Here is an 11,129-nt window from a genome sequence, read left to right as displayed (position 1 = left end):
TAAGTCAATAGTACGTGAAGGTTACTGCTAGAAAAGCATGTATCAGTTTTTTTTTTCAATCGTTTTTCTCTGGTTAACCTTAGCACCAAAACGAGATAAATGTAGTACTGAAAAAACTCAACGGTGACTGTTATAGTTCGCGTCATGTAAAAAGAACGCTGAAAGAAACTGTGCGTTTGCGCATGGGTATACTCGCGCACAAAAGTACTACTGTTTTATTTTTTTAATTAGGCTTTCACTCGCGGCTTCGTATAATGGTTATTGGTAGGTACATAAAAAAAATACTAGAAATACAAGTGCGAATAATTCGGACTAAATAAGTATAATAATTATCACGTTACAAATCACAATTTTTTTTAAACAAAAGCAATAACACATTTTTTAGTTATTGAAATGTCGTATTCCAAAATATTAATTATCTGTACTCTCGATATTCGTATCTTAATAGTTTTTATGTGTTTAAAATGATAAATTGATATTTGTTTTTTAGTGAAATAAATAGTAAATGGAGAATTTTGTAATTTAAAACTTATGTGCGCGATAATATTTTGAGTCGACGTCGAACTGTCCAACCAATAGCACACCGGCAAGCATGCGACACGTGATAAACACTCTCGTCCCCTACCCCATACCACCAAATAGACCGATAAATCACTTCTGCGCAGCTTCAAGGCCAGCGTTCTTTTTACATGACGCGAACTATAGTTATTGTATGGTGTCAAATTAGGTGTTCGATCGATGGGGATTGATCCATTTTTGAAAAACATTAATGAAAACCGCTTTTCCTTATTACCGCAAAAGCGGTTAAAATAATAAGGAAGGTGTTTCAGCGATTTGAGCTACATAACTTGGCAATAAAATAATAATTAAAAAAACAAAACAAAAAACCCGCCTGCGTGAAGAACAACTAATAGAAAATCAACTGAAAAAGCTGGAACAAGATAAAAATTCATTCATTCAGCGAAATAAATAGAAACAATATCAAACATTTTGTGCTGTACATTTATTAAAATATATTAATACGATAGTCCTTCGAAACTTGATGCAACGTCGTACATAACATGCAGTCGGAGACATGCACAAAGAGAGAATGATTTGACTTATCCTTCAATTTCATGCCTCCGAATGGCCTCCGACTGCATATTATCTACGACGTTGCATAAAGTTTCGAAGGACTACCGTATTAATATATTTTAAATGTACAGCACAAAATATTTGATATTGTTTCTATTTATTTCGCTGACTTTGTGTGCATATTGAATTTTTATCTTGTTCCAGCTTTTTCAGTTGATTTTCTATTAGTTGTTCTTCACGCAGGCGGGTTTTTTGTTTTGTTTTTTTAATTATTATTTTATTTATGTCTTTTTAGTCAGACAAATTACGTAATCGGTTCAACTCATTAAAACAGTTTACATCATGTGGTTGATTAAGTAATTTTTTAGGGTCAAGGGAACAGATAGCAAGCCCGGAGAAAGATCTCACTCTGCTCAAAGCAACGTAAGCCTGACCTTTAGCAAATAGGTGACTGCTTATGTCAACAACTATTAGTTTTAATATAATGAAATTATTATTAAAATTATTTGTTTGTATTTGGTATTATGTATTTGTTATTGATTTTATTAATGTAATTGTAAATTGGTGTGACATTTATTAATTTTTATTTGTAATTTTAATTGTATGTTTTTTTTAACCATTGTATTTTATTAGAAAGGCAACATCCCGAAGTTGATCGTCGCCTAGGAGGCGAGTTTGGCATGGCATAGGCGTGGGAAAGAGCAAAGTCCACTTTTTTTAAACTTTAATATTGTATTTCTTTATTAGTATTACGGTATAATAATCATGATATACCTTTTTAAAATCCTTGTATTGTGCCCTTCAATTTGATACCCATATTGTAGTATTCGAGAAAAAAAAATTTTTTCATTAACTACAATGGCTTCGCGCAGCCGCCATGTTGTTTTTTTTAATGTCACCTATCTAAGAACACTTGGGCAGCTAAGACGAACCTAACGATACCTCAATTATGTAAATCCGTTCAGTGGTTCTGGAAATATGAGGTAGTAAAGAATATTACATACATATATACAAGATACGCGCGAAAAACATAACCCCTCCTTGGCAGTCGGGTAAAAATGGTCACTTACGTGTTACGTTTTGCTTGGGATAGGGAAGGATGGTACAAAAAATATTGCGTCGCGTTAAAGGGGGAGGGGGAGTCAAATCTTCAAAATTGAAGAACTGATTGATTTTTCTTCGTTAATGTGTTGATAGAGATAAGAAGTCTCTGCTTAGATGTAAGTTTATACAGACTGTTTCAAAGTAGTACTTATTTATAAACTAAAATAAGTTTTAAAATTATCCATTAGAGTCTAAACGATTAATACAACGAAAATAATATTATCGTAAAGGAAAATTTAAATGACAAAATTTAATCATATAAGCGGGCAATAAGTTGCTTAATGGTTAACGGTTACAGTCAGTCTAAGTTTGTCGACGATTGCAAACACACTTGTCAATAATATAATAATGCCGGTTCCGAACAGAGATGGTCTTAAAATAGTGAATATCGACGTCAAGGATGTGAGGTTCCCTACTTCATTGGGAGGTCATGGCTCCGATGCTCTGGTAACATAATATTTTTTATTAACACCAATAAAAAAATATTTACAGTAAGTATAGTGTACAAATAGCTAAGTCAATGCTTTATAAAAGTCGAGCTAACAACGTGAATTAGGTACCTATATTGGGTGGTGACGAATTTTTTTTTAATTTTATTCAAAACACGTATTTTTTCGTATCGGTTAAATTTCGTGATAGTTAAGTAAGACTTATTACAAAGTATTTACATTTTAAAAATAAGTTCTTTAAACAGCACACTGATCCTAACTATTCCTGTGCGTACGTCACGACGACTACTGAGAATGGGAAACAGGGATACGGACTAACGTTCACATGCGGCCGAGGCACCGAGATAGTGGTGCTCACTATCCGGTCTATGAAGAAGTTCATCTTAGGACGCAATGCTGCAGATATCTTTTCAGATTTCGCAGGCTTTTGGCGTTCCATCACGAACGACTCTCAGATGAGATGGGTAACTAGATAATCATTTTGCTTACCTCCTGCTTACTTGCAAATAATAGTTGAACTGAACATATATTTTTTATTTTTAACTAGCTTTTACCCGCGGCTTCGTTTGCATTGATTTTTTTAAATTAAAAATTATCCTATGCTACTTCTAATACCTCAAAGAATATTAGTACAAAGTTCGTTTCCGCGTGAAAGCTTAACAAACAAACTTACATTCAAATTTATAATATTAGTAGGGATTAATTATAATTATGATAGTGATGTAAAATTTTTGGAGTTTTTTTTTTGTAGCTTGGTCCTGAAAAAGGAGTTGTACATTTAGTAGTTGCAGCAATAATAAATTCCTTGTGGGATTTATGGGCACGACTCGAAAATAAACCACTGTGGAGATTGTTAGTCGACATGTCACCTGAGGTTAGAAATTTAAATTACTACTGTATATGAAACGGCTTTATGTAGGCTTCTTCACCTATGTACTAAATGTTGGCGAATAATTATTTGATTGATAACACAATCACGAAAATCGATCGTTATCAGATGTTTATGATAAGAATCGGATCCCTTAACTTCACGTGCTCTCTAATATACGGTAGTAAGACCCATAAGAGCAAATAGCCCAATTTAAAATAAAATAGAACCTATTAATGTATGTAAGTAATAGAAATTTTGTCGTCACTGCTTTATTTTAAGTGTAACTACTCTAAATAAAGCAACGTAATTACATAAGTTCTATTATTACACTAATTTTAAAAACAAGTTAGAAACAAAAGAAATATTTTAAAAACAAGTTAGAAACAAGAGAAACATTTTAAAAACAAGTTAGAAACAAGAGAATTATTTTTTCTTCACGATAAACCAGTCTTGACTTTTGATTAAAAAGGTTATACATATACTAGCGACATCTGTCGGACTATATGTTTTTAAACCGGCTCTCTATTTATTATATACTCTAATTGCACACATAAATACATATAGAAACATAAAATAATAGTAAGATTTATGGCAAAGATGAACTTATCTCTGAAAGAGATTTTTTACAGTCAACCCATGGTCATGAGTAAGTTTTTCAAATAGCGATGCAAACAGGGCAAGAAGTATTTATTAAGAAGAAAAAACACCCAAAAAAATAATATTAATAAAAGATAATAAAATATATATGTATTTAAAAATGTAACAGACTACATACTAACTTTAGTAAATATATAAAAAATATATATATAATATAATATATAAGAAAATAAATACATACATACATACATATTATATACATATGATTGATTACACATTAGCTAGTGAAAGCAAGTGTTTGTTTAAATGTTTCTTTAATAATATTAGTATAGATAACAAATTTTGAGGTCGTGACCTACATTGACAAACATGATAACGATGTTTTGTTTTACACGCGATAAAGATATTCAGAAATAATGTTATCAACAGGAGCTGGTTTCAACGATAGACTTTCGTTACATAACTGATGTACTCACTAAAGAAGAAGCCATTAAAATCTTGAAAGATAAGGAACCGGGAAAGGATGGTAGGGTAAAAGATATGTTAGAAAATGGTTATCCAGCTTATACTACTCAAGTTGGTGAGTAAATCCATAACAAAACGAGTCTAATTAATAAGTCGGGGAAAAAGTCTTCGTATTTTCTAGTTTTTGCACAAGATTGACCATTTACGTTTCCTTGCCAAAACACCTCTACTTGACACTAGTTAAGACGAAAAGTAGGGGTCAGAGATCGTTTTATCCATTTAGTCCTTCCCCTTACACCAAACGAGGCTATTTAATACTGATCGGTCACTAATCGCAATATATCGCCCATAAACCCTGCTTCCATGATACCATCTAATCTTGTCAGAAAATTAAATGACCTCTAATGTACTTGAATATTATATAATATTAAAAGATTTTGTTAGTAAAAAATTAAAACATAATTATATACATTTTATTTGTTGAAAATTTAGAACACTAATTAACACGTCACAAATAAAAATATGAATATTTTTTTAGGTTGGCTAGGTTATAGTGATGAACTTGTTAAAGAACTATGTGCAAAGTACTTAAGCCTTGGCTTCAAACACTTCAAAGTAAAAGTCGGGCTCAATTTTGAGGATGATTATAGAAGATGCAGCCTCGTAAGGAAATTTATTGGCGATGATAAATTTCTAGTAAGAATCTTTTTTCTTTTATTAATAATACCTAAGTACTTGTAACATAGCATACACATATAATGATTTGCCATATAAATATTGGCCCAATCATATTGAGATATGTGCCTTATTCGGATTTAAAAATCATTTGTTTTCCTCTGTCTATGTCCCGGGATTAACCAGTGCAGTTTGTAATATTTCTTTTTCTGTTATAAAACCCGTTTATTGAGGGAAAGTTGTCGCCAGAGACGCGTTTTTTACCATTACAGCCGCATCACAATGACTAGCGTAGACATGTTTTATGGAATACACCTTTTTTGTGATCATTGACATAAAGAGTAGTATATCTTGTTTTGATAGCATTATAGCGTTGTTGGACAACAACATTCTTGTCGCAAATCACATTGCAAAATAATCGTGAAATAAATGATGAATAATGATGAAAATAACTTCTAGCATTGTGGAGACGATACGACGACATACTCTTACGAACATGTCTATACGTCTTTATTTTTAAGCCGTTATTTCCAATTTCCGTGAGTACGAGTGTTGTACAGATGGTGGACGCGAATCAAGCGTGGAGCGTCGACGAAGCGATCGAGTGGATGAAGAAACTGGCGCCTCTGAAACCGATGTGGATCGAAGAGCCCACGTCGCCGGATGACGTACTCGGGCACGCCGTCATCGCGCGAGCCTTGCAGTGCGTAATAATTTATAACAAGCTGCCGTATATAACGGCACAATTGCAATATTCTGTTGATTTAATCAACACTAAAATTTACACGAAATTTTAAAATCACACACATCACAAAAAAATATGACGCAACGTAAATTGATGATAAAACTGGACAGTATGGTTAACCGACTTCGCCTGCTTGTATCCAAGTTAGCACATGGAGAAGGAACAAGAAACAAAAAAAAAATTTACCAAAAAAAAAGCTTGTTTTAGGCCTTACGGTATCGGTGTAGCGACTGGTGAGATGTGCGCTAACCGCGTAATGTTCAAGCAGTTCCTACAAAGCGGTGGAATGCAGTACTGTCAGATAGATTCCGCACGCATCGGAGGTGTGAACGAGATTCTTTCGGTCTACCTCATGGCGGAAAAATTTAAAAGTAAGATATTTACTAAATAACCGATAATATACCACCTTGGAACTTAAAAAGACGACCGATGGCGGGATAGCCATCCAACTGCTGGCTTTGGAATACACAGGCCGAAGACGGGCAGTAGCGTCTTCGGTGCGAAAAAGCCAGCCCTGCGGTCAACAACCCGCCTGCCCAGCGTGGTGACTATGGGAAAAACACATGAGTTCACGCCATTTTTGGCATGAACTTGTGGAACCCTTTGTCCAGCAGTGGACTGCGATAGGGTGAAGTGATGATGACGATGAACCGATAATACCTATGTAAAATTAAAATTGACAACAACAATGCTTATTGAACGTCAGATCTATTATCGTTTATAATAATCCTTATTGTTACACATGTTAAAAGGGTTGATATCATTTTGAAAGATGCGTTTAAATATTTAGACCATGGATTTTTTTTTTCAATCTATTCATAACAAACTGTTTAATTGAGAACTCGTACCAAACATAAATCGATGATTCGAAATAGTTTTTGATACAAGCCAAGCAAGCTAGATAAGTGTGTTTCTAAATTTTTTTCGCTTCCGATATGAGATAAATCAGTTTAAAGTTTGCGTTGCATCCCACAATCTTCACAAAAATCCCGCACGTATCACAAACACAACACAAGCTTCACAAAAACCCCAAATGCTTCACAAACATCCCGCACGCTTCATAAAAATTCCACACACTTCACAAACATCCCATACGCTTTATAAATATCCCAAATCCCACACGCTTCACAAGCATCCCACACGCTTCACAGTATCCCACACGCTTCACAACCATCCCACACGCTTCACAAGCATCCCACACGCTTCACAATCACCTCTGACGCATCACAACTACCCTCGAACTCTTCACTACCATACCACACAATCCACGACTCCCGTGTGAACCCGTCGCGGCCGCAGCGCCGGTGTGCCCGCACGCGGGCGGCGTGGGCCTGTGCGAGATGGTGCAGCACCTGCAGCTGTGGGACTACGTGCGCGTGTCGGCCAGCCGCGCGCGCCTCGTGGAGTACGTGGACCAGCAGCACGAGCACTTCGTCGACCCGTGCCGAGTGCTCGACGCTAACTACGTGGCGCCCACGGTTTGCTATATTAAGGATTTAGGGAACGTCCATTAATCACGTGAGACGTTCGAAAACTAAAGGAAGGAAGAGGGGGACTGTAGTGAGATATCACGTGTATTTATGTTTCGTTAAACGCGCGATTTCTAAAGCTTAAAAATAACCATCAAATCACCCTGCAACTTTAATGTTTGTTTACAAATTTGTATCAAATTTAATCAGCATATACGTATATATAAAGATAATATTTCAATATACTTTTGGCAAAAAAATACACGTGATTTTGGCGTACGGAGCCACTTAACACATCACCGGGGGGTTAGCGAGTTCAAAAGTTGATTTAAAATATCACGTGATTAATGAACGATTCCTTATTTACTGGTATATTTTTGTAGCACAAAGGTGGCAAAAAGCGTACAGACCGTCTGATGGATGAGTGGCGAGTGGTTACCTTTTTTTTTAGCGTGGGGAAAATCCTCATGGACACCCTCCAGCGCGGAGGCACCAGAGAGGATTCAAACTCCTACTAAATAAAAACCGCCACGTGTGTTCCGCCTAGGCGCCTATGTGGCGGGATTACCTAGTCTAGACCCCTGCAATGTCTTGCCCTGACCTTTCCTAGGAACTCTGGCTACTTTACTCACCACAGGACCATAACGCTACTTGACGAATGAATTGATGATAAGCGTTCCGTTCCTATTATTTAGTTGTGAACTTTTTAAGTTTCCCAGTCTGGCCGCAACAAATTTTAAGCAAGATATTTCCTGCAGTGCTACCCTAATAGCATTTTTAATATCTCAACTAGACTGTTCCATCGTGGAGAAGTCATTTTTAAAACTAGTAAAGTCAATTTCTTAAATTTCCACCTCCCAAAATATTTAAAAAAAAAGTTCTTTTCACTAGCTATTTTTTTTTAATATTAACTATATTCAAAACTTATTTTTAAGAAATTTACATCATAAATCCTCAATATACTGATCGGATAGACGGCCTCTCCTATATCCTCGTAAGGCCCACGACTTAAATGCGTTAGAAGTAATCGCCTATAATGTCGTTATCTGACAACATAAGTATTATAGTAGTTAAATTACCACCTATGACAACTTATCGTTATGAATAAGTGAAATCTTAAGTCTCCAGGCTTGCAATTTGTTTTTTACTATATAGTTTTATGTGTAGGACATAGAATTTGGTCAATAAAGTGGATATTTTTTTGTTATCGTATGATTACATTGGGTCATTACTGCAAAAAAGCTCATATCTATATATTACTCAATAACATTGACTTCGCTAAAGCCTTCAGTTGATTTGGAGGATAAGATCGACCTGATAATGTGCATTCTATAGCATGAAGATCTTTGCACAACCTTTTAATCGCGTAAAAACATTGACTGACGGTCCATTTGCATGTTTGATGCTTTCTTTATTATTATATCCTTTCCCTTCTTTGTCTTCTTTACTTTTATATCGTTCTCGTCCTTAATTACTTTCTTGAACATTACTAGTATTTATCGGCGTAGAGTCAAATTTAAGTTATCGAACTGAAGTTCTATCTAAAATAACACTGAATCAGCGCCTAATTCAGATTTATTTGATGTAGCATCAAAAGGATCCATATCTTCAACACTGGGAATGAAATCTTTAATGTCAAAAATGACGAAAAACTTCAGCAACTAAAACGTTTGGTTGCTAAATGAAAAAAAAAACATAAATTTTTATATTACCGCTTAATGTAATCAGCTGATAACTATATTTCGACAAATTTTTTATTTTGTTTGAACAGCGGATTCGTGAAAAATATTTGTTGAATATAGTAATGTACATTATTAATTCTACAATTAAGTTTATAAAAAAAAACTAAAGGATAAAGTATATGATAATGCATTTAAACTTACCTTCTTTTGTCGACATGTTGTCTCTATTTTTACTAACAAGATCGCCTATAATTGGTTCATTATCGGCGACACTCAAAATTTGAATTGGTTCATTATTGGCGACACTCAAAATTTGAGTTCTAGGAGTCTAATCAAGTGTTCGCCAGAATAACGTAGATGTCGCGTAATTTCAAAATTACGAAAGTTATTCTGATATGTTGTCAGGTGACGATAACATTGGGTCACAATTTTTAAATATGAAATATTTAGTTGGGCTTGAATAACATTGTTGAATATGATGTATTCATATGATAACATGGGGCCTTACGATGATAAATAAGTTTCCTCAGTTTACCCGCTGTTTACTAACCATAAACCGGGATGTAGCGTCCTTGTTTGACTCTACACACTTTTCTTGTTAATATGAAATAAACCCGAATCACAATTAATTAAATTAATTAATTTATTGATCCTTGATGATGATCAAATGACCCGGTGTGCGAGCACGCGCGATCGCCTTGATAGATCGAAAACGTACTGAATAATTATTATATTAATAGCCAATTTATTTAATAAAATTCGCTGATTCGCAAATGTACGACTTGGTTCGTACATGCTCCCACACCGAAAAATAGAAAAGTTAGTAGTGATGAGATGATGATACAAGGTGATTTCAATTTGTTCTTAACCTACACTTGTTAGTAAGAAAATAAAAACTAATTATCTAAATAGAATTAAATTTAACACTATCGTCACCGATCACATAAACCGAGCGGAAGATCGGTGACGTAAATTTGTTTTTCTTAGCTACGTTAGAATGTTTGCACGGACGGTTATACCGCGGAACACCACTTATTACTCGCACCACACACACACTGTTGGTCAATAACCGTTGTGGAGGAGGGCGGCTGCCGCCGCGCTTCCGCCGGCCGCGGGGTGGCCAGCGTCGGCCGCTCCGTGCGCTCCGCCGCCGCCTGCGCCGACCGCCTGCGGAGGATCTTGCGCGATCCCCAAATAGCTGCCCCGACGATAGCCACGGCAACGATGATGTAGGTTGCCGTATAATGATGAATGTCGTGGCTGCTAATGCTGTCATACCACGGAACAGTCTGCTTCATCTCTTCAATCTGCTCCTGCAGCTGCATTAGCCGCTTCGAATGCTCGCTGAAGTCGTCTTTGTCGCTTGCGTTAGTAGCGCCGAGGGTCGGAACCGATATATTAAAAAAGTAGTTTATCGGAGATAGCTTTGGAGCAATAATATCTGCTTTGAAGTGCAAAGTACTCATTTCTTGTTTATGAGTATACACAGTGAAGTCCTTGAACTTCAGTATACATCCGTCATTTATTGTCAATAAGCCAGAATACAATAACGGTAACGATGAAACTTGATCGTCGCATAGTATTTTTACGTTCTGTTGTTTACAATAAAAATAAAAGTAAGTATTCACTTGATTTAATTCATGCCACTGTGATTGGCACGGTTCCTCATAAATTCTGCATCTTCCGGTGGCTGCATCCCTTTCACAAAGACTTTCATCGTCCTTCAGGGTGTACACCGGAGACTTGGTCTTACATAAAAGAGTGCCTGACTCTTGCTGCAGACACGATTTTAACTCACTTTCAGTTATAGGCAACAGAGCTTCTTTCTGTAAATTAATAGCTAGAAAACTAGATACGGGTTTCATATGAATCATGATGTTATTATTTACTAAACGTGGTACGGCGATTATTTTATGAATTTCGTAGGTATCTCGGTGAACTAGAGGTATTTTAGTTTCAAATAATAGGTAGTTTGTTGACATTCTAGCTTTTACCTTT

General features: G+C 35.7%; 1 protein-coding gene across 1 annotated transcript in view; it reads left to right on the top strand.

Annotated features, from left to right (window-relative positions):
- Positions 1-2,484: 2,484 nt before the first annotated feature.
- Positions 2,485-11,129, top strand: part of LOC123657376 (mitochondrial enolase superfamily member 1-like) — a 15,804-nt gene continuing 7,159 nt past the window's right edge. Inside the window, exons 1-8 of the mRNA XM_045592936.1 lie at positions 2,485-2,625; positions 2,873-3,091; positions 3,379-3,501; positions 4,525-4,675; positions 5,099-5,256; positions 5,796-5,938; positions 6,188-6,351; positions 7,280-7,458. Coding sequence (XP_045448892.1) covers positions 2,527-2,625; positions 2,873-3,091; positions 3,379-3,501; positions 4,525-4,675; positions 5,099-5,256; positions 5,796-5,938; positions 6,188-6,351; positions 7,280-7,458 — 1,236 coding nt within the window. The 5' untranslated portion in view covers positions 2,485-2,526. The remainder of the gene's footprint in view (positions 2,626-2,872; positions 3,092-3,378; positions 3,502-4,524; positions 4,676-5,098; positions 5,257-5,795; positions 5,939-6,187; positions 6,352-7,279; positions 7,459-11,129) is intronic.

This window comes from Melitaea cinxia, chromosome 1 (assembly GCF_905220565.1).
Source record: "Melitaea cinxia chromosome 1, ilMelCinx1.1, whole genome shotgun sequence".
Lineage (NCBI taxonomy): Eukaryota > Metazoa > Arthropoda > Insecta > Lepidoptera > Nymphalidae > Melitaea > Melitaea cinxia.
The sequence above is the reverse complement of the archived record's forward strand: the minus strand, read 5'-3'. Positions and strand labels throughout refer to the sequence as shown.